Source organism: Fistularia commersonii, chromosome 25 (assembly GCF_037954325.1).
Source record: "Fistularia commersonii isolate RoL2024-O1a breed Wild chromosome 25, RoL_Fcom_v1.0, whole genome shotgun sequence".
NCBI classification, from domain to species: Eukaryota; Metazoa; Chordata; class Actinopteri; order Syngnathiformes; family Fistulariidae; genus Fistularia; species Fistularia commersonii.
The window spans coordinates 12781592-12807211 of record NC_141308.1 but is presented as its reverse complement, the minus strand read 5'-3'; the positions used below and the strand labels follow the sequence as shown (position 1 = coordinate 12807211).

Here is a 25620-nt window from a genome sequence, read left to right as displayed (position 1 = left end):
CAAAGGCAATTTGGTAAGGCATTGGGGTGAATATCTCTAGGGCAAAAAACAAACAAACAACCAAATATTGTGTACTATTTAAGGCCTCTCTACCTTTAAGGTTTTACCACCAAAACATGAGCCAATCCCGTTTTCAACTGATTTGTAATATACCTACATAAAAAGTTAGAGAAAGTGGGCTACCATTAGGCAATTTTGAAATCTTCTACTTTAATGTAAGACAAAACTTTTTTCTATGTTTTAATTCCTTCAGATAACTTGTAAATATATATTTCTGCTAATAAAGTTTTATTTCTTTCGGGAAGAGGGTCATTTCCCAACACTTATGAATCCAGTTTCCCCTCAATTAAGAAAGTAGTCACGGTAATTCAGCTAATCAGCCATTACAAAGATGTGAGGAACAACATTTGAAATCACCTCCTTACCCTTGCAGGAACACCTGCTCCGTCTCAGAAACCGCAAACAGGCAAAGTATTAGTCATTGAATTGAATTAAACAAACCACACTATTAGCTCTGAACCGGCAGAGTGTTTAAAAGGTTCTTCAAGGCTCCCCCGGACAGTTTTAACCTTGTCCTTGTCTTCTGGCATTGAAGCGTATCCCCAGAACAAAGATAACGCGTGAAATTCCTGTTGCTGCCTATGTGGCCCTGATTTTTAGTGGACAGCTTAGCGGAGTGTTTGACATGGTGCAGAGAAGCAACAGGTGTCTAAACATCAAGAGAAATTTGCTGTGTAGCAACAATGCAAACCTAGAAGAAACAAGTTCCTTCTTCTTATGAATTCTCTGTGAGGGTGACAGCCATCTTCATCTTCCTTGCTTCATCCACTAATTGAAACCATATCCAGTTGTCATAATTTCAGTCATGGAAATACAGTAGGTGCTGTATGTTCTCCATCTTGCTAGAATTTTCAGACCCCAGACTGTGATGTGATCAAGATTTTCCATTGCATTTTTTCCCCTGTTGCTACTATGGTATGTTTGGCGAGTTGAGATGTTTCAGCCACAGTGGAGCAACAGCCACAGGAGAGGGTGAGGAGTCAGGAGAAAGGTAAGCACCATGGACAGTGACCTTTTCCACTGCAGGCTCAGAGGTAAATCAAACAAGTGAAGATGGTTCAAAGTGTTAATATTCTTTTTAATTATTAAAGAGTAAATAGGATTCATTTAGTATTGAAAAAGGGTTGAAGTCAGTTCCAGGTGAATTATGAGACACATCAGAAGACACTGGTCTATGATTGTATGCTACATTTCGACAAACAGCTACCCTTATTCACCTTAAGACATTCGAAAAAAAAATGCGAATTAAAAATTTGAATCCATTCTTTCAATTCCAAGTATACTCGGGCATAACAGATTGTCCTTTTTTCAGTTTTGTGCCGATGTTTTTACATTTTAGGTTTAGTCACGGGTCTCCATTGGAATTTGGGTTGTACAAGAAACCGATGACATCAGGTGCTACAGGATTGCCGGCGATGTTTGAATTCCAAACCTGACCCAGAAACACAGAAACCAGCGGTTCTCCTTGCAGTACGTGTGCCCTGTCACCTGCTGGCAGTGCTGAGGGACGTGTGGTCCTGTGCTGGACGTGTGGCTGAGGGACGTGCAACCGTCAACATACACAAGCTGTGGGTCAACAGATCTTCTTCAGTGTATCCTACATAATGTCTTTGACTTTGGACCAGAACCCTGATTTCCTTTACTTAGCTCTAATCTATTCCAGGCGTGGAAGGGGCAGCCAGGTCTCATTCCCAGCTGTCCACAGTACTTGTATCTCAAACTAGTGCCGTCACATGTGCCTACAAGGGAAGGTGTGAGGCATCTTATGTCTCTTAAGTGTGAAATCCAAGCCAAGTGTGCGTCAGACGAGATTTCTATTGTTAGTTCTTGTCATTTACCAAGGGTCACTTGAGGAGGTGTTGGGTATTGGACCCTGCCTCCCTCCCTGTGTCCTTGTCTTGTCTTGTGTTTGCTCCTTGCTACCATTCAGACGCGCCGAGGCAAGTCGAGGTTTGAGTCTTTATGCTCCGATCCTTCAGACCCGCCACAGAAAAGCAGAGTAAAGGTAGGGATTTGTTTCGGGGTATAATGTATTTGACTTTAAATTCATTTGTGCACCATGGACTCACCATTTTCCCCTTAATTATGCAATTATGCATGTATGCCACTTAAACTGTTTAATTCAGGATATAAATTGATCTAAGGATGCAGTTTTCATCTTTAAATAATCATCAGTTGTTCTGTATTTGACATTTTCTGCCGCCCCTCCAGTGAGATCCAACAGCAAATTTGATATCACTCCATTATTTTTTTTCACAATTTTCAATGTTTCTGTCTCCCTGTAATCGTGGCATCGTATTCCTTTCAATATCTACCCCCGGAGTCACACAAAGGTTTGGTTATCATGTCCTTCACACTCAACATTTTGCTTTCTAAAATATACCCATGGCTTTTGTTTGAAACCAGCGACATCCTTGGTGAGAGATGCTTTATGACCTTCATGAGTCTGCTGAGTCAGTTTCAACTACACATGATGTTGCATGAGTTTCAGATTATATTGCAGCATAAATGTGCTGTATTGGACCAAGTAACATTGAAATATGAAACAATTTATGCATGATGATGATTTTGTAATAGAAAAATGAGTGCAAAAGTTAAGTATCTACATCTGGACTCGTTTTTTTGTTTTTGTTTTTGCAGATGCAGTGCTCACATTTTTTTCAACAGTTATAAAATTATGTAAGTGAGTGAGTTGACAATGAGACATTGTGAACAAGCTGCACCCGAAATCCTTTTGATCAAAGAATTCAAAAGTAATTTTTAAGCACTTACAAGTATCCAAAAGTTCTGACCATTTGAAGTTCAAATGTCTTAAGTACATAAAAATTGAAGGATTGAATCGGTGTTGCCACTTTGTTTCCTTCTAGAAGGACTTTTGTTCAAGTTTTGACATGCAATTTTTTTCCATGCAAATGATTCACATCACAAATATATCTCTTCATGATTGTGGTATGCTATTTTTTCCATAACCTCAGATGTAATTATGTGTCTGTTGTGATTTCCCCACTATAAATAATTTATTTATCCGTAATGTGAAATTACATAGCCCTTAATATTGAGTACAATATTCCAGGCTATAGTAAAGAGCTCAATATATTATCAAACTATTAAGCTAGGTTTGTGTGTATTGTTTTGAGGATGCGCTCATCTGACTAAAGAGCTCTAAAAGTAACACTCTGTCGCCCTCTGGTGAAGTATTTTTAGAAGACTCATGTTCACGTTGATTTGTTGGCCGTGCAGACCCACAAATCACCAGAAGTCACTGTACGATGCTCAGCGTGATAGTTCAGGCCATTTTCCCGCTTTACGTGTGTCAGAATCTTGGCTTGTGAGTCTGCAGGGGTTTCTCCATCTCCACTAAAGACAGGGCTTATAGCTAGCTACTTCTGACGCATGTCTTTTGAATCTTATACCCATTTCTGTTTTTCTTCTGGGGCCTCCCGTACAGGACCCGACTTAATTTTAATGCTTGTTGAAGCAGGTGTGTGTCTGTCTTAATTTTGTTATTCAAATAAACTGGATTGATCTAGGAAGGGAAGATACACCCAGGAATTAAAAGTACTATATTCACTGGTCTTCAGCAGGAAACCGCTCAGGTCGACACCCTTTCTGATCAAACCAGCACGCATCGTAAAATACAATTTGATCCCAAAATTTATGTAGAAGACTGATTTTTTTTTTGTTTTTAAAATTACCTCCTCACCAGTCGCCAGGTAATTTTATTTTGTGAACCAGCTAAAATAATTAACTATTATTTATACTGGGGATTTTTTTTTAAGAACATGGTGGTAATTTCGGATTTAACGTGGCACGCCATCTAAAGTTGTTTTCTGAATCAATATGTAAAGTGACAGAACAGGCAGAGCGCAGGGTGAGATGCAGTTTGACTTTATTCTACAGATCACACATAGGGAGGCGCCGTCGCTCCGACAGCAGGGACCTCGGGGTCAAGACGTCAGTCTCTGAGCTTCACTCCTCATCATGTCCTTTCTTTCAGTACAAGACAGAAAAAAGTGTCAGCAAGAATAGCTAAAAAGGCGGTTGCTCAATTCATTTCACAGAGAAACAGTGACACATTTCATGCAGTTAAGAATTTTCCATGTTTAATAAAACCACAGTTCAATTGCGAAGCCGCCAGAAGTTACCTTGGCCCCCACATCGCGGCTTTTAGCCCGCAGCTTGTTGACCTGAGACTCTGCGATGTCGGCTCTCTCCTCGGCCTCATCCAGCTCGTGCTGAATCTTACGGAACTTGGTGAGATTGGTGTTGGCCTGCTCCTCCTGCAGCAGTGAAACCGGCAGGCGCCTCACATCATCTGTGTTTCTGCGCTATCTCAGTGTTTTATAAATGCCAAGAAGGGGCTCCGTATTTGTATACCGGATCGGAGTCAGCTTACCGCCTCCTCAGCTGCCTTCTTGTAGGATTTGACCTTCAGTTGCAGTTTATCCACCAGATCTTGCAGGCGGGTGAGATTCTTGCGATCCTCCTCTGTCTGTTAACAGAAGGAAACCGAAAGGTTTTATTTTTCAAATCTGTTACAGCGTAAGTTTGTCATTTCAATTTTAGTGGATTGAGACTCACCTGGTAGGTCAGCTCTTTGATTCTCCTCTCGTACTTTCTTATCCCCTTGACTGCGTCGCTGGACTTCCGCTGTTCAAGCTCCACTTCACTTTCCAGCTCTTTGATCTGTTATTAAGTGAGGACAGGCAGCCTTTCAGGGTTTGTTTTGGAGTTTCTTCAAGGTCTCATGCAATGTTGCCTCTTATATAAAGTATGTTGTTTTTTGTTGTGATGATTTTTCTGCAGAATCTTGACACTCACCCTGGCCTCCAGCTTCTGGATCTGTTTCTTCCCCCCCTTCATGGCGATCTGCTCAGCTTCATCCAGGCGGTGCTGCAGGTCTTTGATGGTTTGCTCCATGTTCTTCTTCATGCGCTCCAGGTGAGAGCTGGTGTCCTGCTCTTTCTTCAGCTCCTCTGCCATCATGGCGGCGTCGGTAATGGCCTTCTTGGCCTTTTCCTCTGCATTCCTGCACTCCTGGACGGCATCTTCCACTTCGCTCTGAAGCTGGGACGCGTCACCCTCCAGCTTCTTCTTCTGGTTGATCAGGCTGGTGTTCTGTTGAATATGATGGTTTAATGGAGAACTTCTCAGCCGGCTGGCAAAAACTGAAGGTAGTTTATGTGGAGAAGTGTCTCACCTGTGAGTGCAGTAGCTGCACCCTCTCACTAACATCCAGCAGCTCTTGTTCGGCCAGTTTGCGGCTCCTCTCCGTTTGCTCCAGAATGGATCTGAGTTCCTCCACCTCAGCCTGAAGCAGGTTGCTGCGTCTCTCGACAATGGCGATGTTTTCCTTCAGATCATCGCTGGCCCGCAGAGACTCATCAAGCTGGAGCTGGCAGTCCTTGAGACATATTTTGAGAAGTACATTGAATGAAACGGTATCATTATATCTCCTGTTTGTTTTTCAGTGTGATAAAGCGTACCTTCAGATGAGCGTGAACAGATTTCAGCTGCTTCTGGGCTTCGGCTGCCTGCCTGTTGGCCTGGCTCAGCTGGATCTCCATCTCATTGAGGTCCCCCTCCATCTTCTTCTTCAGACGGAGGGCCTCGTTCCTGCTGCGTGTCTCAGCCTCGAGAGAGCTCTGAAGAGTATCCACAATTCTTTGCTGGTTTCTCTTTGCTTGATCCATCTCTTCATCCTTCTCTGCCAGCTTGCGCTCAATTTCAGCTTTGACTTGATTGAACTCCAGCTGGATCCTCAGGATCTTTCCCTCCTCGTGCTCCAGAGAGGCCTGAGTGGACACGCGAAAGATTCATCATTTTACTTGTTGCAGATTAAGTACATTTTAATTTGCTCACGGTCTTTGGTTAGAAGGTCATACCTCTGCCTCTTCCAGAGCTGTTTGTATTTCAGACTTCTCTTGCTCAAGCTGCTTCCGAATCTTCTCAAGTTCATGAATACTCTTTCCACTCTCTCCAATTTGCTCGGTGAGGTCAGAGATCTCCTCTGCGGGCAAATGTGGCACGAAGGTTTCAGAATGAGAAATATTTGAGTTAATTCAACAGACATGCTGACTGACCCTGAAGGTTCTTATTCTCCCTCTTCATGGTTTCCAGATGTTCAAGGGATTCCTCATAGGAGTTCTTAAGTTTGAAGAGCTCGGTACTGAGAGACCTTGCTTCCTTCTGAGATCCCTCCAGCTCTGTTTGAGACTCCTCATATTTCTGTTTCCACTCCGCCAGGATCTGAGGGAGAGTTAATGATTTAGATGCTTAGTCTTGGTTGGACCCACGCTAAGAGCAAAAGTAACAATGAAGGTTAAACCTTGTCAAAGTTTCTTTGCTTCTTGTCCAGGGCGGCAGCAGCGGCGTTAGACCTCTCCACATCCACCATGAGATCTTCGATCTCATTCTGCAGTCTGTGTTTGGTCTTCTCCAGGGAGGAGCATTTAGCGTTGACCGCTTCTACGGCCTCCTCGGCCTCCTGGAGACGCTGAGCCAGCTTCTTTCTGCATCACGATGGAAAATGGTTTGGTCGTTCTGTGCACTGGATCGGCTCTTTGTGCTGGAGGTTCGCTTGACTTACTTGGCCTCCTCCAGTTCCTCGGTTCTCTGGATGGCGTCGGTTTCATACTTGGTTCTCCACTGAGCCACCTCAGAGTTGGCCTTGGACATGCTGCGCTGAAGTTCCCCCTTGGCCTCCTGCTCCTCCTCGTACTGCTCCCTGAGCAGGTCGCAGTCGTGGCGAGCAGACTGCACGGCGTGGGCTAATGCATTCTTGGCCTGAAAGGGGAAGATATGTACCTCGTGGTGCAACAACCAATGTCTCACTACAGAGTTCTTGATACCTTTACTTCCTCCTCCAGTTGTCTCTTCAGGTCTTCAATTTGTTGGGTGTAAGACTGCTTTCCCCTGGTGAGTTGAGACACCAGAGAATCCTTCTCCTCCATCTGCCTGGAAAGCTCACCTAGGATATAATACAAATGAGCACTTGGATACAGAAAATAAAAATCACAGATGAAATGGAAAGCATACCATTCTCAGTTTGAAGCTTTGCTTTCTGCATGGTGAAGTCGTTGATGGTCCGCTGTCCCTCCTCTGCCTTTGTTTTGTATTCATTCATCTGGTCCTCCAGAGTTCTGTTCATTTTCTCCATATTATTCTAAAAACAGAAAAGTAATTTATTATTGTGTTGTAATGCTATAGTATTGAAAGGTACCTGGCAGTAAATTGGAAAAAAAAAAAAACCTATCACACAAGGACTTTTGACCTTTGTCTTCACAATTTGTTCCATGTTGGAGACCACATCATCCAGCTCCAGCCTGAGCTCGCTCTTCTCCTTCTCCAGTTTCTGCTTGACTCTCTGCAGGTTGTCGATCTGCTCGCCCAGGTCGGCGACGCTGTCCGCTTGTTTCTTCCTCAGCGTCGCAGCCGTGGATTCGTGCTGCAGAGTGGCCTCTTCCAGGTCTCTGCGGAGCTTCTGGAACTCGGCCTCCCTCTTCTTGTTCATCTCGATCTGGGCGGACGTGGCTCCGCCGGCCTCCTCCAGCCTCTCGCTGATCTCCTCCAGCTCTCTGGCCAAGTCCGCCCTTTGCTTCTCCACCTTGGCCCGGGCAGCTCGCTCTGCCTCCAGCTCTTCCTCCAGCTCCTCAATGCGAGCCTGGAACCAAAATCAATTTAAATCTTTGTCGCTCAAATCTCTCTGAGCTAACAACATTCTTCATTGTATTTGAATTCATACCTGCAACTCCTTCAATTTTTTCTGGAGCTGGGCACACATTGCCTGTTCATCCTCAACTTTTCCATTGAGTTGGCTAATTTCGAAATCTTTCCTTTGAGATGGAGATAAGTATGTGTTAGCCAGCACACAATATCGAGTATGTGCGAATTGTTTTGATTTTGTATTTCACAAATTACTTTTTCAGCCTCTCTTCGATTTGCTGCTTGTCATTTTCCAGATCCATGATACTCTCTTGAGCTAACTTCAGGTCGCCCTCAAGCTTCCTCTTGGCTCTCTCCAGATCCATGCGTATTTTCTTTTCTTGTTCAAGGGACCCTTCAAGCTGCGGGTGGATACAAACAGTTTTGAATGCAATTATTCACCATTTGCTTCGTACAAATCAAAGTTGCTCTTGTCTAGTCTTACGTCGTCCACTTGCTGCTCCAGCTTGGTCTTGGCCTTGGTCAGAGTGTTGACTTTGTCTTCTTCGCTCTGCAGGTCGTCCAGCGTTTGCTGATGAGCTTCCTGCAAGGCTTTCTTTTCCTTGGTCAGCTTGGCGATGATCTCGTCCAGAGCAGCCATTTCCTCAGTAAGGTTCTTCACCTTTTACCAGAAGGTTTTTCGGATCACAGACTTGTACGTTTGTTCTATGAGAACACAGTATTTCCTTTATGTCTTACCTTGTTCTCAGTGGCGTGCTTCTCCTTCTCCACTTTGGCCAGAGTTAACTCCAAGTCATCGATGTCCTTCTTTAACTCAGAACACTCATCCTCCAGTTTTCTCTTCTTGGCGGTGAGTTCAGCGTTCATCTCTTCCTCGTCCTCCAGTCTCTCTGTCAGCTCTTTGATTTTGGCCTCCAGCTGAATCTTGCTCTTGATCAGCCCCTCACATCTTTCTTCAGCATCTCCCAGATTGTCTTGCTCCTGAAATTAAAAGTTGAAGGCACATCGAGTAGGTAAAACTGAAGATTGGCTTTAACTGACTATGAATTATCACAACGGAAACCACTTTAACCTACAGTCTGAACTTGGAGCTGCAGGTCATTCTTCTCTTGGAGCAGAGAAACCATTTTCTCCTCTAGTTCTTTCCTTCGAGCCTCAGACTTTGCGTAGGCCTCTTTCAGCTTCAGGAATTCTTCCTTCATGTTGGCCATTTCCTTCTCAGTCTCTGCTGACTTCAGCAGGGGTTTGATCTTGAAGAACATTTTCATCCAAGGCCAATTCTTGACTCCCATGAATGCGCGAATGTTCCATTGGATTACCAGTAATGCATCCCTGTTGAACATAGATTGTGCTTAGCCTTCAAAACCATTCTAGATAAGTGGTTTTAAAGGCTTTTGATGTTTTGCGTCACAGAGTTTGGCCCCGCGGTGGCCACTCACCTTCGTTCAACAATTTTCTGGAATTCAATTCTTGCCAGAAGTCCTCTTGATCGAGCTTGAATGCCAGTGATGATCAGTGCCAGTCGGTCATCGCGCATCTCCTCAAGCTGACCCAGCAGTCCAGCTTTGAAAAACACCTGTTGGGGTTTAGTTGTTACTCTGTTATCTCGTCCCGCTCTAAATACGCATTCCCGTCCATTGATAAGAGGCAAACTGACCTTGGTGTGGCCCAATTTGTACTGGTTATGATCAATGTCCAGGGAGCCAAGCAGTTTCTCTGCGGCCTTCTTGTTGTCAATGAACTGTCCCTCAGGAATGGCATTGGGATTCAAAATGCGGTATCTGGTTATAATGTAGAGGGAAACCCTTCAAAATTGTGCCAGCTCAGTCCCTTGCACCTCTGACACTTTGCCGTCGTTAATCAGATCGAACCTCTGTTTGAAATCTCCGTAGAGGATCCTGTTGGGGAAGCCCTTCCTGCAGATCCTGATGCCCTCCAGCACACCGTTACAGCGCAGCTGGTGCATCACCAGAGGGTTCTCCATGGCCCCGGGGGTCTTGGTCTCGTTGGGGATGATGCAGCGTACGAAGTGAGGGTGAGTAGACCTCAAGTTGGTCATCAGCTTGTTCAGATTCTCCTGTGAACGTGTAGCGGGAAACAATGGATGAAAATTCTTTTTCTGTAGTATCTCAAGGAAAAAAAAAAAATCAAAAACACAAGCTCACCCTGTGCAGAGCTGATACTGTTTGGAAAGAAGAGCCTTTTTTCTTGCCTCCACCTTTACCCTTGCCCTCTTGAGCTGAGTGGATAGAGAAATCACAAACATGATCGATCTCTTAGACTTTGAATTTAGTCTCCATTAATTGACACGAACTTAACTTACCCGAGTCGGCTCCTGTGTACCCAGCGAATAGGAGGGATAGCAACTTGAGATTGGACTTCTGGTAGAGTCCGACGACCGTCTCGTTCAGAGGGTCCTTGTTCTTCACCAGCCAGTTGTTGATATTATAGTCAACTGTTCCAGCGTAGTGAACAAGGGAGAAATGAGCCTCTGGTTTCCCTTTCACAATTCTTGGCTTTTGGAAGTTGCCAGATTTTCCCAGGTGGTTGTCATAGAGCTTAGCTTTAAAAGTGGTGTCGCTGGCTTTGGGGAACATGCACTCCTCTTCAAGGATGGACATGATACCCATGGGCTGGGTACAACGGAATGAGGAAAAAAAGGAAAAAACACGTGTTAGCATGGCTTGCATACAATCATGCATATACACTGATCAGTAATTCCACCACAAACCAAAATGATGTCCTTTCGCCAGACAGATTATTCCAAATTATGTTGTTAATTGTATATTATGGAAAGGAGGGCTGACCATTTCCATGCTGGCTCAAACACAGCTGGCAAAGAACTGGCTGGATTTCCTATTTTTCATCACAAAGTTTGTGACATTCCCAACAGCTAAGAAGGAAATGATATGCAGCAAGATCCCCAACTATTGCAATTCTGTTGCAATGCAAATTCAGTGTTTTCCCACCACCTAACAGAAACAGATGTGTGCAACAAATCGTGTTACGATTGCTATTTTTTTAACTTATGCACACTTTCTGTGAACATTTAAGAGTTTGATTGAAATGCATTTCACCATCAATCCGATGAATATTGATTTTGCCCTTTTGAAACACAACGTATCCAAGAACTGACTCTTCTCTTGCAGGCTCATGAATCCTTCTGCTTACCGTGGTGGCATACCAGTATTTAACTGGACTGTATTTTAAAATGCTTTACACATTTTTCGATTTAAGAAAATGAACTCACCTTTTCAATGAGGTCAATACAAGCCTGTAGATCCATACCAAAGTCAATGAACTCCCATTCGATTCCCTCCTTCTTGTACTCTTCCTGCTCCAGCACAAACATGTGGTGGTTGAAGAACTGTTGCAGTTTTTCATTGGTGAAGTTGATGCACAGCTGCTCAAAGGTGTTGAACTGTAATAAACAATTGAGAGAGAATCATCAAGGCATGAAAAGCCCACTGAAGTTCATCATCTTTGAGGCCTCTTTTCCAAACTCACGTCAAAGATCTCAAATCCGGCGATGTCCAACACTCCGATGAAGTACTGACGAGGCTGCTTGGTGTCCAGAGACTGGTTGATTCTCACCACCATCCAAAGAAACATCTTCTCATATACGGACTTGGACAGAGCACCGATAGCATAGTAGACCTTGGGGAAAAATAATCCTCTTGAACAAAAAGAACTTTGCATGTTCCTTTCAAAAAGTCTCTCAGTACTTCAGTTGGCTGTACCTGAGCGACATTCTGTCCCTTGGTGACCCACTCGTTTCCCACTTTGACCCTGGGATGGCAGAGACCCTTGATGAGGTCGGCTGAGTTCAGGCCCATCAGATACGCGACTTTGTCAGCATCTGGAAAGAACATTGGGATTAATAACTTAAAGCCTGTCGGTCAGATTCTGGAAAAAACATTTTGATATACAGTTGTCCGAAGCATGGGAGTCTCTGACCTTCTGTGCCGTCAGCCTCTGCCTGCTCCTCCCGCTGCTTTTGTTTGAATTTCATGTTGCCGTAGTGCATGATGGCACCGGTCAGCTTATAAATGCTGTTCTTCTCCTCTTGAGTGAAGCCCAGCACATCGAAAGCATCCTGGACAAAATACGACATTTGTTTTTCAAAGCGTTTGCCTCAAAGCTGGTCGATGCTGTGAGTGAAGGACTCGGCTCACATCAGTTGCCAACAGCTCCTCGGAGTCATTGATGGAGGCCACCGTCGTCTCTCCTTGGGAGATGAAGGCGTAGTCGTAGGGGTTGTTGGTGATGAGGAGCATCTCTGAAATGATATTAAAAAAAATCTCGATTACAAGATAAAATTCATCTTTCTATGTGAATAATTGTATGTTAAATATACTATTTTTACCTAAAAGTTCAGGCTTGACTTGAGACAGGATCTGATAGAAAATGTGGTAGTCTCTCTCAGCTTTGAGCTGGTAGGTCACACGAGACTTTTCCAGAAGGTCTGTCAGATATAAAACGCTAATTTCGCATCATTAAAAATTTTCAGTGAGTCATACTTTAGCTTGAGCCCATGTGAAAACAATCTTTTCCAAAAAATGACCGGTCATCCCCATCCACCATCGTCAAAGCAATCTGGCTTTCCATCTGCAAACGTCCTTTCTGCATCCAGTCGTGCATCATCTGTGAACCCTCTCCCTGCTGGTGGACCAGCATCTTCTTCACCGTGATCTCTCTGGCTCACGGTGGAAGTTTACAAGACCTACAGATATTTAGATTAAATGTACTCACAAGTTTCAATATCAGCCGAGGCCAGCTTCCCACGGTTGTCAAAATGAATTCGGATGAATTTACCCTGGGAGGAGGAGGCTTCATTAAAGTTCGTGAAAAGGTGACATTTTTGTTTTGTTTTTTTCGTTTTGGCAATGTAGTGTTTGCATTTTTTTTCTCATTGCTGTTAATCATTGTTTGACACACATTAGCATGATCTTTAATGATAATTTTGTGTACAATTTGGTTGTCAGGACCAAATGAGCTCCAGTTTATTTCATTTCTTTTACATCCCTGCCTTAATCATGATGTTCAAGTAGCCTTAGTTTGGTCAGAGTCACTCACGAATCTGGAGGAGTTGTCATTCCTGATGGTCTTGGCGTTTCCAAACGCCTCCAGAGCGGGGTTGGCCTGGATGATTTGATCCTCCAGAGTGCCCTGATTTGTAACAAAAGCACAACTTTGGAGGTACTGCTTATTTTTTGCTTCATTGAAAAGACAGAAATGTAACTCTATTTTTGCCAGGTTAATATTCAGAAAAAAGTGAAGAGGGCAGAACCTTCTTCTCAGCTGCGGCATCTTTCTTCCCACCGCTTGGCACGGCAGCGATGCTGGCAAAGTACTGGATGACACGCTTGGTGTTGACGGTCTTTCCGGCACCAGATTCTCCGCTGTTTAGAAGAAAGATGGATTGAGGAGAAGAACCGGACCGAGCGGTGAGGCTGATTTCTGATGAGTAACTCGTTCGTCGTGTCTTACGTGATCAGGATGGACTGGTTTTCTCTGTCTGTCAGTCAAAGACATAATTGAACATGTCAGTTTCAGCAATCGCAAGGTCAGAAGAGTCTTTCAAAATAAAACAGAGGCTTAGATTTGGATTATACCTGCCAGCATGTACTGGTAAGCGTTGTCAGAGATGGAGAAAATGTGAGGAGGAGCTTCACTCCTCTTCTTTCCTCTGTAGGCGACAACCACCTCCTGGTTGTAGACGGGAAGCCACTTGTAGGGGTTGACCGTCACACAGAACAGCCCGGAGTAGGTCTGAGGGACGGATGAAGATCTGTCAGATCGCGCTTCAAAATTTGAATGTTTGTTTTTTGTTTTTTTCAAACACGTGCTAAACTCACATAGATCATCCACGCTGCGTAACGCTCTTTGAGGTTAAACAGCACGGCGGGCTCGTGGAGGAAGGTGAACATGGCCATGTCTTCGATTTTATCGAACTTGGGCGGGTTCTGAGGGTGTACGTCGCAATCCTTCACCGTCACCGTCTGCAGAGTGGATTTTAACGGTCAGATGTTAGCGTGCGGATGGCTTGAGCATACATAGGCACCACAATGATGTGAAGCGTGTACCTTGTCAAACTCTGTGTGCGCCGTGACTTTGTCACCGTCGCGACTAGTTATAGAGGCTTTGACGTACTCGACCTCGGGGTCGGGGACGAAACACTCCTTCTTCATGTCAAAGGGACGCGTTTGCGCCTCCAGACGCTCCTTATCAGATTTTCGGAGGAAGGAAGCGGCTACCCCAAACTCAGCCATTGCAGCGTCACCCATTTTTGAGACTGGTAAGAATTAGGATATTTTTAACAGCCGGCCGTTTTGTTCATACAGAGGATTATATCCCAATAATGTGACCTACAAGACATATACATAGGCAACAATTATTCTTAGAGTTTATAAAAGACTCAAGACAAACAGTCTTGTTTTTTTTCACTCTTTGTATCCCCATACCAAATTGGATATTTTAAAAAATACCTTTTATTTATTTGACCTCTTTGAGTTTAACATCTATGAGTGAACTTGAAACAGGCTTAAGTTATTGCATGACGAGGCAGTAAAAGGTTTGTCATTGCAACGTGCAAAGATGTCCTAAGCTACTTCAACACCAAACCTCAAGCAAAACAAAATTGACTCCTGTTAAATTTTGAGAGAAGCAACTTTACCCACCCTAACCCTAAGTCACAAACAGGCACAGTAACATTTTCACCCACACTATAAACTCTTCTAGAAGTTTAAAAAGTACATATATTGTCATCCAGTCTCACAGTCCTGCTTACCTTCAGATGTCAACCTCCACCAAGAGAAATAATGGGCCCATTAGCTGATGCCAGCCCTCCAGCCCGTTAATAAAGCGTGTTACTTTGCCAAATATGGGGATGAATATCAGAGAAATGGCATCCAGGTTGTACATCCCAAAAAGCATTCTCCAAATTGGGTTGGGTAGAGCCCACGGCTGTCATTTGCTGCTCACCTTGTGGACAAGAGGACAATAAGCTTGGCTGAGCAAAGAGAGGGGAAGGCAGAGGCGGCAGCAACAGGCTACTGGTTGTCCGCGAATCCTCTTTATCCAAATTGATGATTTAGAAATAGTGTAAAGGCTGGGTTATGGTTTAAATCTACGACCCGTAGTGTTTTGTTTTTTTTTTGTTTGCTTTTATCGTCGTCCTATTTTATCGAGCTGGAACATATGTTTTCCATCTTAGCTTCGAACATCTGAAGGATGTGACAGATGACACACCATGTATACATTAATAGCTCAAGTGCATCCTATAAGTTTCATGATGATTTATGTCTTATCCGTGACTGACATTTCAAACTTTGCCCCCAATTTTAAACTAAACACAGTCAGCTTGCCGGCACCCTGGATTTATGAGACATCAAACATCTCGAGATCAACAATAGTCTGTCAAATGATAGGGTGTGAAATACATTTCAAGAGGGAATATAAAGGGGCGCAGCTGTCGTCTACAGGGAGACAAGACAAGGCCAAGGTCACAGCTGCAACTTGTATGCATCACTCTGCACCATTCATAGACCCTTGCACAACGTCCTCCAACGTTCAGCAGTTTTCCCTTTTTTATCCCAACGCTGTGGCCAAGCAGCGTCCGCGGTCCCTGCTTGGATAACGACTCCCTCGAGAACTGACAAAGGTCATGAATCATCTAAAATTACAATCACATTAAATACACTGCTCAGAAAAATAAGGGGAACCTTAAAATAACACATCCTAGATGTGAGTGAATGAAATATTCTTATGAAATATTTTGTTCTTTACCTAGCTGAATGTGCTGACAACAAAATCACACACAAATTATCAATGGAAATCAAATGAATGAACCCATGATGTCACACTCATAATGAAAGGCTGATCCAACGTTGATGTCATGTCCCTAAAACAAGTCAAAATCAATAAGTGAATCAGTTTGATTTCACACAAGTGTGATTGACTTGGAGTTGCATTGTGTTGTTTAAGTGTTCCCTTTATTTTTTTGAGCAGTGTATAATGTCAACGCCTTTGTCCCTGAAAAAAAGCAGCAAAAAAAAAAAAACCTGAGACAAGTATTTGAATAAAAGTGCAATTAAAATGCTCTTCAGCCTGTGACTTGCTCATGTTTGTAATCTTAATTAAACATGTTTTATTTTCCGCGTAAGGTTATATATATTGATGTGCTCCCCCTATTATCAATAGACATGTTATTTCATCCAACTATTTTGGAAAAGGTCAGGAAATCATGTACACACTGACTTCATTTATCCAACCTGCTGTTATAATGAAAAAAGTTATAATAATTGAGGCGTGTAATCCCGGCCTCTGCAGACGTGCTCGCTTCCAGTGCCCTTGGTCCGCTTCTGTTGACCCACCATTGTTTTCTTCTCTTTATCCTTGAGCACAAAGATAACTTGTGAAATTCCTCCTGGCTGCCTTTTGGGGGCTTGGTAGTTTACAGGACGGCTCGTGACGCAGGTTTGAGCGTTGTTTTTTGTTTTTTTTGTCCTTTGATTAGCGATGACAGGTGAATAGACCTGTATGTTCAGTACGCAGTGAAATGTTGCACTCGACATGTGACTCTGAGTATCCTATATTTTCAGTTCATGTGATGCAAGTGAACTAGAAGCTAGAATGGAAATTCCTGGAAAACCACTGAAACAATGTTAAAACACCTTCCCCGCTGGTCCTCAACGATGTTCTCCCCCATCTTTGTCTCCGGCGTCGTCACGGCCTCCCTCGCCATTGTCCTTACTTGCCTCCTCTGCTCCTCGGCCTATTCCAGGCTCCAGTGAGCGATCCCTGACCTCCTCTGAAGGTCTCATTCCCAGCTGTCCCCAGTCCTTGAAAGTCCGACTTTATGATCACATGCGTGCACAAGGGAAGGTGTGAGGTACCTTGCCGCACTTGAGTTTGTAACCGGAGCCCACCAGCTATTGTTAGTGTTTGTTCTTGGGAAAAGGTCACTTCTAAGGGGGTGTCGAGTTCAGGTGGAGACCAACCGCTTGTTCTCTTGACTTATCTTCTCCTCTCGCATTCAGAACGCGGACCTCTGAGCGGACTCCCGTTTTTCGCGCTGCTCCTCTTCCAGCCAAAGGATGAAAAGGTACTTTTGAGTGTTTGACGCGACTAAAAAACACAGCAGGATGATGAAAAGAGCATTTGCTTGAACGTAAAATGGACAGGAATTACGTAGGAGTAGCAGTGGTCTTGGTTTCATTGACATGATGTTGCCGCTGTTTTTGTGTTTCCCATCCCTTCATCACGCAGATTGGTTTCTGTCAGTTTGACATCTTTGTCAGCTCTGCCTCTTCTCTGTGTTCCGAACAGCCCTCCCTCCGAAAAGATGATACTGGATGCTGCAGAACGACTGACCTCCACTGCTGAAATTTAGGTTTGCCATTCTAGTTTGTTTTTTACAATGGATTTATCAGGGTCGTTTTAGTCAAATAAAGAACGCATACAAATACACCTGATGAAACTATGTTTTTGAGAGTTCGCTTTGCAAAGATCACCTGTTTTGATAGGAGATGAACCTTTCTGCGTCAGCAGCATAACATACTAGAACAGACCCAAAAAAATTGGAATAAAATAGATGAAAATCTAGGGTGCAAAAAAAGTATGAGTATTATATAAAAGCATGTATACATATTTTCCTCATAGACAGCAGGAAAGCAAAGTGATGTGGCCAAGTGGCGATGTGGCTGTGCACGCTGGTTGATTGTGATGCATTGACTCGTGTTGCATCGCAAGTAGACGGGCTGGAAGTCAGATGGCTTTTCCACTGGTTAGAGTAAATTCTTTGCTGATTCGCCGTATCCTGAACACCAGACATCGCCAAGTCTGCAGCTGTAACCTCAGAAATTAGCCTATTTTCCTGTCTGGAATGTGTTTCCCTAAAACACTTTCAAAATTACTCTCTTCAGGCAAAACATAAATTATTTGGACTTTCAATAATTATTTTATGGTGTATTTATTTTTTAAAAATAACATTTTGGATCATTGGATTATTGTCAGAATAATTGAAGGTTGTTTATTCTATTTTATTTTATTTTTTTACCAAATCAAGCCTTTGTCAGAATCTCATTGGCACTTTTTCATCATCCTTTGTGGTGCTCTTTAGCACTTTAATATTAATTTCTCGCTGTTTTTTATTGTGTTCAACCCAGTGTCAACATCAGTCACCATATTGAGCCGTAAAAACTAAACAATCTGTCTCTTTGCGCTGACACAAAAACAAATGGTGGCAAACTCTTCTGCTTAAACATTTTTATATCATTTTTTTCTATTCGATCATTTATGTATGTATTTGTATCAGCTGGCCAAGGCTTCCTGCAGTCCCAGGATTACTTTACTCAATGTACGACTGCCCTCTGCTGAGTTATTACTGCAACATCAGGCGATTGACTTGGGGGTCAAGTCAGACAGAAAGGACCAACGGGAGGTTTAGATATTTGTTTTGAATATTTACGTGACTCTCAAGTACGCTCAAGTTTAGCTTTACTCGGGACGATCCGAAAAGGAAAGCAAAAAGTTACATTTTTGCAGGAAAGTACAGAAAGCATATATATGTTTAAGTAAATGCATACCAGGTTTGTCATTGCCTTTAGGTTGAAGATGTTTTTAAAAAAATAGCAGCTGTCGCAGCTGATCATAAAGCTCAGAAGATAGAGCGTAAAGTCAGATAAATATTTCTTTTGCTTTTCGCCTTCACTATCTTTTCTCATGGTTTTGTCTTTTTTAAAAAAAAAAAACTTCAAATGATCCTATATGTAATCAAAAATCCAATGATTAGGGAAAAAGACGACAAAAGCGATATGGGAATTTGTATATAAGACTGTTTTCCCTCTGCTCATCCTTGCAGAGACCTGCTGGATTACACATAATTTAGCAACCTTTATAGTAATTTTTTAAATACCTTTTCAAACCTTACTGTTGCATTTTAACACTGGATTTCTATGTATTGATGTGATTCTTATATTCCGACGCCACCTTTTTAAAATCAGTGTGTTGTGATGGTCATCGAGTTTACAATTCACACATTTAAAACCACTTTGAGTCTTAATCAGTGAAGATCAGACCTTTTTTTTTTTGATGCACACTGAATTTATTCTACGGGACTAAAACATGCTTAGGGAGACACCAGGACTCTGCAACAGGAGCCTCAGAAGCAGTCGTTCCGGAGGGAGGGTCACTCTTCATCGAATCCTTTCTGAAAATAGGAAGCAGATTAAAATGTGTTCAGGGACGGCGTTGTTTACTGCGGGATGTCAAGGTTAAAGTCTGGAGGACGCTTTGAAATGTGTCATCAGTCCAAAACTGGAATTACAAAATAGCTTTAGCTAAGTGTGAAAAGTGAGATTTCTTCATCTAAGATCTCGAACCCAGACGGTCTTTGCAACACTGATTGGCTGCGGCATTAATGACCGGTCATACTGACTCAACAGCTCATGAGGTTTTCATGACTTGATTGATTGTTCTTCAAGAGTGTCTCAGTAGAGTTGATCTAAGACCGGCTCATTTGGAGTTGTATGTCTGGCCATCTGCGGACTAACCTTGGACCCCACGTCACGGCTCTTGGCACGGAGCTTGTTGACCTGAGACTCTGCAATGTCGGCTCTCTCCTCAGCCTCGTCCAGCTCATGCTGAAGCTTTCTGAACTTGGTGAGGTGACTGTTGGCCTGCTCCTCCTTTAAAACAGCAGGATGTCGGTTTAGATGATTCTTACTTTGCCGGCTGGACTCAGATGTAGCCTTTCTAAAATCATGGTACTTACAGCATCCTCTGCAGTTTTCTTATAGGATTTGACCTTAAGCTGGAGCTTGTCCACCAGATCTTGAAGACGGCTCAGGTTTTTGCGGTCCTCTTCAGACTGTGAAGGACAAAGTTGTTGGTTTTTCAAGCTTTCATGGAATTGTCATTCAGCAAACGTTGATTTCGACACGGGATCGTTTCACATGTTGGGTACCTGGTAAGTCAGCTCCTTGATGCGCCTTTCGTACTTTCGGACTCCCTTCACAGCATCGCTGGACTTTTTCTGCTCATTCTCCACCTCATTTTCAAGTTCCCTGACCTGCACGTTGCAAATGGAAGATAAGGTTACTCATACCAATATTTCACATTTTCAAGTTCCAGAGTTTTAGATGTTAACGAGTACTCACTCTGGCCTCCAGCTTCTGGATCTGCTTCTTCCCCCCCTTCATGGCGATCTGCTCAGCTTCATCCAGGCGGTGCTGCAGGTCTTTGATGGTTTGCTCCATGTTCTTCTTCATGCGCTCCAGGTGAGCGCTGGTGTCCTGCTCTTTCTTCAGCTCCTCTGCCATCATGGCGGCGTCGGTAATGGCCTTCTTGGCCTTCTCCTCGGCATTCCTGCACTCCTGGACGGCATCTTCCACTTCGCTCTGAAGTTGCAATGTATCTCCTTCCAGCTTCTTCTTCTGATTTATCAGGCTGGTATTCTGGTGTTTCAAAGCAGATCTGTCAGCTTCAGCGTGACTGCAGAAAGAGCTGAAAACAAACCATAGACATGTAGATGATCAAGAGGTCTCACCTGTGAGTGCAGTAACTGCACCCTCTCGCTAACGTCCAGCAGCTCTTGTTCGGCCAGCTTGCGGCTCCTGTCCGTTTGCTCCAGAGCAGCCCTCAGCTCCTCCAGTTCGGCCTGAAGCAGGTTGTTGCGTCTCTCGACAATAGCGATGTTCTCTTTGAGGTCATCGTTGGCCCGGACGGACTCGTCCAACTGAATTTGGATGTCCTTAAATTGAAGAGGTTGCCCACATTTAGCAGTCAGAAGGTAAAACATCAGCGAGAAAAGGGTTCTTCTGGTTTACCTTCAAATGAGCATGAATAGATTTCAGCTGCTTCTGGGCTTCGGCTGCCTGCCTGTTGGCCTGGCTCAGCTGGATCTCCATCTCATTGAGGTCCCCCTCCATCTTCTTCTTCAGACGGAGGGCCTCGTTCCTGCTGCGTGTCTCAGCCTCGAGAGAGCTCTGAAGAGTATCCACGATTCTTTGCTGGTTTCTCTTTGCTTGATCCATCTCTTCATCCTTCTCTGCCAGCTTGCGCTCAATTTCTGCTTTGACTTGATTGAACTCCAGCTGGATCCTCAGGATCTTTCCCTCCTCGTGCTCCAGAGAGGCCTGTATGGATACATGACAAGTACATTTAAATTGAGAAGTACAAGTATGTAATTGAGTCCAGATTCCCACTCATTGAGGTCAGTGTAATCTCCAATCGATCTTATCTGGGTCACTGGAATTGTTAGACCTCTTGCCATGTCATCTTTCTTCACATGTACACCATAATAACAAATCCCATTCCTCTAAAGAGAGAAGGGTTCTTCGTTGGACAGAAGGTCATACCTCTGCCTCTTCCAGAGCTGTTTGTATTTCAGACTTCTCTTGCTCAAGCTGCTTCCGAATCTTCTCAAGTTCATGAATACTCTTTCCACTCTCTCCAATTTGCTCGGTGAGGTCAGAGATCTCCTCTGCGGGCAAATGTGGCACGAAGGTTTCAGAATGAGAAATATTTGAGTTAATTCAACAGACATGCTGACTGACCCTGAAGGTTCTTATTCTCCCTCTTCATGGTTTCCAGATGTTCAAGGGATTCCTCATAGGAGTTCTTGAGTTTGAAGAGCTCGGTACTGAGAGACCTTGCTTCCTTCTGAGATCCCTCCAGCTCTGTTTGAGACTCCTCATATTTCTGTTTCCACTCCGCCAGGATCTGAGGGAGAGTTAATGATTTAGATGCTTAGTCTTGGTTGGACCCACGCTAAGAGCAAAAGTAACAATGAAGGTTAAACCTTGTCAAAGTTTCTTTGCTTCTTGTCCAGGGCGGCAGCAGCGGCGTTAGACCTCTCCACATCCACCATGAGATCTTCGATCTCATTCTGCAGTCTGTGTTTGGTCTTCTCCAGGGAGGAGCATTTAGCGTTGACCGCTTCTACGGCCTCCTCGGCCTCCTGGAGACGCTGAGCCAGCTTCTTTCTGCATCACGATGGAAAATGGTTCGGTCGTTCTGTGCACTGGATCGGCTCTTTGTGCTGGAGGTTCGCTTGACTTACTTGGCCTCCTCCAGTTCCTCGGTTCTCTGGATGGCGTCGGTTTCGTACTTGGTTCTCCACTGAGCCACCTCAGAGTTGGCCTTGGACATGCTGCGCTGAAGTTCCCCCTTGGCCTCCTGCTCCTCCTCGTACTGCTCCCTGAGCAGGTCGCAGTCGTGGCGAGCAGACTGCACGGCGTGGGCTAATGCATTCTTGGCCTGAAAGGGGAAGATATGTACCTCGTGGTGCAACAACCAATGTCTCACTACAGAGTTCTTGATACCTTTACTTCCTCCTCCAGTTGTCTCTTCAGGTCTTCAATTTGTTGGGTGTAAGACTGCTTTCCCCTGGTGAGTTGAGACACCAGAGAATCCTTCTCCTCCATCTGCCTGGAAAGCTCACCTAGGATATAATACAAATGAGCACTTGGATATAGAAAATAAAAATCACAGATGAAATGGAAAGCATACCATTCTCAGTTTGAAGCTTTGCTTTCTGCATGGTGAAGTCGTTGATGGTCCGCTGTCCCTCCTCTGCCTTTGTTTTGTATTCATTCATCTGGTCCTCCAGAGTTCTGTTCATTTTCTCCATATTATTCTAAAAACAGAAAAGCTATTTAATATTGTGTTGTAATGCTATAGTATTGAAAGGTACCGGGCAGTAAATTGGAAAAAAAAAAACTATCACACAAGGACTTTTGACCTTTGTCTTCACAATTTGCTCCATGTTGGAGACCACATCATCCAGCTCCAGCCTGAGCTCGCTCTTCTCCTTCTCCAGTTTCTGCTTGATTCTCTGCAGGTTGTCGATCTGCTCGCCCAGGTCGGCGACGCTGTCCGCTTGTTTCTTCCTCAGCGTCGCTGCCGTGGATTCGTGCTGCAGAGTGGCCTCTTCAAGGTCTCTGCGGAGCTTCTGGAACTCGGCCTCCCTCTTCTTGTTCATCTCGATCTGGGCGGACGTGGCTCCGCCGGCCTCCTCCAGCCTCTCGCTGATCTCCTCCAGCTCTCTGGCCAAGTCCGCCCTTTGCTTCTCCACCTTGGCCCGGGCAGCTCGCTCTGCCTCCAGCTCTTCCTCCAGCTCCTCAATGCGAGCCTGGAACCAAAAGAAAAGTTTTCCATTTACATGTCATCCATCTCTGCAGAAGAATTTAATCGCTCCATCTGATATTTGATAATACCTGAAGCTCCTTAATTTTTTTCTGGAGCTGGGCACTCATCATCTGTTCATCCTCTATTTTGCTGTAGAGTTGGCTCATTTCAAAATCTTTCCTGTGGGTTAAAGCAATCTTATCTGATGAGGCCTACAATTGCATTATCATCATAAATCATACTGTATTTTGTTTTCCATGAAAACTAGAGTTGTAGGATTACTTTTTCAGCCTCTCTTCGAGTTGCTGCTTGTCATTCTCCAGGTCCATGATACTCTCTTGAGCTAACTTCAGGTCGCCCTCAAGCTTCCTCTTGGCTCTCTCAAGATCCATGCGTACTTTCTTTTCTTGCTCAAGGGACCCTTCAAGCTGCGGGTGAATACAAACAGCTTTGAATGCAGTTATTCACCATTTGCTTACAAATCAAAGTTGCTCTTGTCTATTCCTACGTCGTCCACTTGCTGCTCCAGCTTGGTCTTGGCCTTGGTCAGAGAGTTGACTTTGTCTTCTTCGCTCTGCAGGTCGTCCAGCGTTTGCTGATGAGCTTCCTGCAAGGCTTTCTTTTCCTTGGTCAGCTTGGCGATGATCTCGTCCTGAGCAGCCATTTCCTCGACCAGGTTCTTCACCTTTTACCAGAAAGTTTTTTGCATCACAGACTTGTATGCTCGCTATTTTGGACACAGTATTTTATTTATGTCTTACCTTGTTCTCAGTGGCGTGCTTCTCCTTTTCCACCTTGGCCAGAGTTAACTCCAAGTCATCGATGTCCTTCTTTAACTCAGAACACTCATCCTCCAGTTTTCTCTTCTTGGCGGTGAGTTCAGCGTTCATCTCCTCCTCATCCTCCAGTCTCTCTGTCAGCTCTTTGGCTTTGGCCTCCAGCTGGATTTTGTTCTTGATCAGTCCCTCGCATCTTTCTTCAGCATCGCACAGATTGTCTTGCTCCTGTCGGACAAGTTATATCATTAGCAGGTCCTCATCGAGACGTTCATGGAAAACGTCTTCTTTGGAATAGTTTCTCACAGCTTGAACTTGGAGCTGCAGGTCATTCTTCTCTTGGAGAAGAGAAACCATCTTCTCCTCCAGTTCCTTCCTTCGAGCCTCAGACTTTGCGTAGGCCTCTTTCAGCTTCAGGAATTCTTCCTTCATGTTGGCCATTTCCTTCTCTGCTTCAGCGGATCTGAGCAGGGGTTTGATCTTGAAGAAGAGCTTCATCCAGGGCCAATTCTTGACCCCCATGAAGGCACGGATGTTCCACTGGATCACTAGTAGAGCATCCCTATGGAGACGGATTTATTCACAAGATAAAAAATGCAATTCTGACTGTCTTTCTCGCTTCATTAACTTGCCCGTAAAGCATCCATACATATTTGTACAAGTAATTTTGTTGCCCCACACACACACAAAAATACACAACACATGATTCCATGCTTCCAGGACAACATTTGAAACAACATTTAGAAGTAATGAATGAGTCTAATTATGTTTTCTTTGCCCAAAGATATGCTCTGGTCTTTGTTGGCTCATACGACAACATTGGGATGTTGTCACAAATTATGAAATATCCCGTCTCATGAACGGTCGGATTGGATTATGGGTTCACACACCTGCGTTCCACTATCTTCTGGAATTCAATTCTTGCCAGAACGCCCCGTGACCTTGCCTGAAGCCTGGTGATGATTAGAGCTAAACGGTCATCTCGCATCTCTTCAAGCTGACCAAGGAGCCCAGCTTTGAAGAAGACCTACATTTTGCAAACATATCAGATCAGCATTTGCAAACACAAGAAGCTGTGAATGCAGAGACGCCGACACCTCTCTGCCTGATGACATTAACCGGTCATATCTCACCTTGGTGTGCCCCAGTTTATACTGGGTATGGTCTATGTCCAAGGAGCCCAAAAGCTTCTCAGCTGCCTTCTTGTTATCAATGAACTGACCCTCAGGGATGGCACTCGGATTCAGAATGCGGTACCTTTGAAAAGGTCATTTCAGACAAGACAGCGTAAGTTACCACAGCAAAGTTCTCAAAAGAATCAATCGGAGTTACGAGGAGAAGCTGTCCTCGGTGGTTTTGCTCCGCTTAATTGAACAATAAAAATATAAGTAAGTAAACCAGAAGAAACGACCGTCCATTGTTTTATCGATCTTCCAACAGAGAGACGGGAACTGGGAAGATCCATCTGTGAATCTGAAAATCACCTCTGTTTGAAATCTCCGTAGAGGATCCTGTTGGGGAAGCCCTTCCTGCAGATCCTGATGCCCTCCAGCACACCGTTACAGCGCAGCTGGTGCATCACCAGAGGGTTCTCCATGGCCCCGGGGGTCTTGGTCTCGTTGGGGATGATGCAGCGTACGAAGTGAGGGTGAGTAGACCTCAAGTTGGTCATCAGCTTGTTGAGATTCTCCTGTGAGACACAGTTATCAAATCATTTCCTAATTCCTGGTATCTGGAAAGCTTCCCGGTTAGCTCGTACAAGCCGCACCATAAAGGTGTTTCATCTTACCCTGTGCAAGGCTGATACAGTTTGGAAGGAGGATCCTTTCTTCTTGCTACCCTTGCCCTTTCCACCAGACTCTTGAACTAAATAGAAATCACGTACAGATTCATCTTTGGTTTTTAGACATGCTAGGATTTTACAGACAGCAATAGATTCAGATATTATTGAGAACTCTGTATAATTTTGAGGGAAAGCAAATGCTGC

At 44.2% G+C, this 25620-nt stretch overlaps 2 protein-coding genes across 2 annotated transcripts in view; both read right to left on the bottom strand.

The window, feature by feature from the left end:
* Positions 1 to 3932: 3932 nt before the first annotated feature.
* Positions 3933 to 14661, bottom strand: LOC147219359 (myosin-7-like). Its single transcript, XM_086172637.1, has 38 exons — positions 14516 to 14661; positions 13812 to 14020; positions 13584 to 13727; positions 13341 to 13497; positions 13216 to 13243; positions 13016 to 13127; positions 12802 to 12894; positions 12478 to 12541; positions 12092 to 12190; positions 11901 to 12004; positions 11683 to 11821; positions 11466 to 11584; positions 11233 to 11382; positions 10976 to 11146; positions 10049 to 10358; positions 9891 to 9964; positions 9597 to 9802; positions 9383 to 9506; positions 9165 to 9301; positions 8802 to 9057; positions 8464 to 8706; positions 8210 to 8386; positions 7981 to 8126; positions 7805 to 7895; positions 7334 to 7723; positions 7099 to 7225; positions 6912 to 7030; positions 6650 to 6846; positions 6389 to 6572; positions 6144 to 6309; positions 5946 to 6070; positions 5547 to 5855; positions 5261 to 5464; positions 4882 to 5178; positions 4642 to 4746; positions 4457 to 4552; positions 4206 to 4340; positions 3933 to 4050 (listed from the first exon to the last, which is right to left on the bottom strand). The coding sequence occupies exons 2-38, from the start codon at positions 14010 to 14012 to the stop codon at positions 4030 to 4032; spliced, it is 5820 nt and encodes a 1939-aa protein (XP_086028763.1). The 5' UTR covers positions 14013 to 14020; positions 14516 to 14661; the 3' UTR covers positions 3933 to 4029.
* Positions 14662 to 18807: 4146 nt separating this feature from the next.
* The window catches only part of LOC147219358 (myosin-7-like), a 10804-nt gene continuing 3991 nt past the window's right edge, over positions 18808 to 25620 (bottom strand). The window contains exons 16-38 of the mRNA XM_086172636.1: positions 25423 to 25499; positions 25118 to 25323; positions 24767 to 24890; positions 24524 to 24660; positions 23940 to 24195; positions 23619 to 23861; positions 23366 to 23542; positions 23140 to 23285; positions 22947 to 23037; positions 22472 to 22861; positions 22240 to 22366; positions 22053 to 22171; positions 21791 to 21987; positions 21530 to 21713; positions 21285 to 21450; positions 21087 to 21211; positions 20556 to 20864; positions 20276 to 20479; positions 19887 to 20183; positions 19694 to 19798; positions 19502 to 19597; positions 19281 to 19415; positions 18808 to 18937 (exon numbers count right to left, since the gene is read on the bottom strand). Coding sequence (XP_086028762.1) covers positions 18917 to 18937; positions 19281 to 19415; positions 19502 to 19597; positions 19694 to 19798; positions 19887 to 20183; positions 20276 to 20479; positions 20556 to 20864; positions 21087 to 21211; positions 21285 to 21450; positions 21530 to 21713; positions 21791 to 21987; positions 22053 to 22171; positions 22240 to 22366; positions 22472 to 22861; positions 22947 to 23037; positions 23140 to 23285; positions 23366 to 23542; positions 23619 to 23861; positions 23940 to 24195; positions 24524 to 24660; positions 24767 to 24890; positions 25118 to 25323; positions 25423 to 25499 — 3932 coding nt within the window. The 3' untranslated portion in view covers positions 18808 to 18916. The remainder of the gene's footprint in view (positions 18938 to 19280; positions 19416 to 19501; positions 19598 to 19693; positions 19799 to 19886; positions 20184 to 20275; positions 20480 to 20555; positions 20865 to 21086; positions 21212 to 21284; positions 21451 to 21529; positions 21714 to 21790; positions 21988 to 22052; positions 22172 to 22239; positions 22367 to 22471; positions 22862 to 22946; positions 23038 to 23139; positions 23286 to 23365; positions 23543 to 23618; positions 23862 to 23939; positions 24196 to 24523; positions 24661 to 24766; positions 24891 to 25117; positions 25324 to 25422; positions 25500 to 25620) is intronic.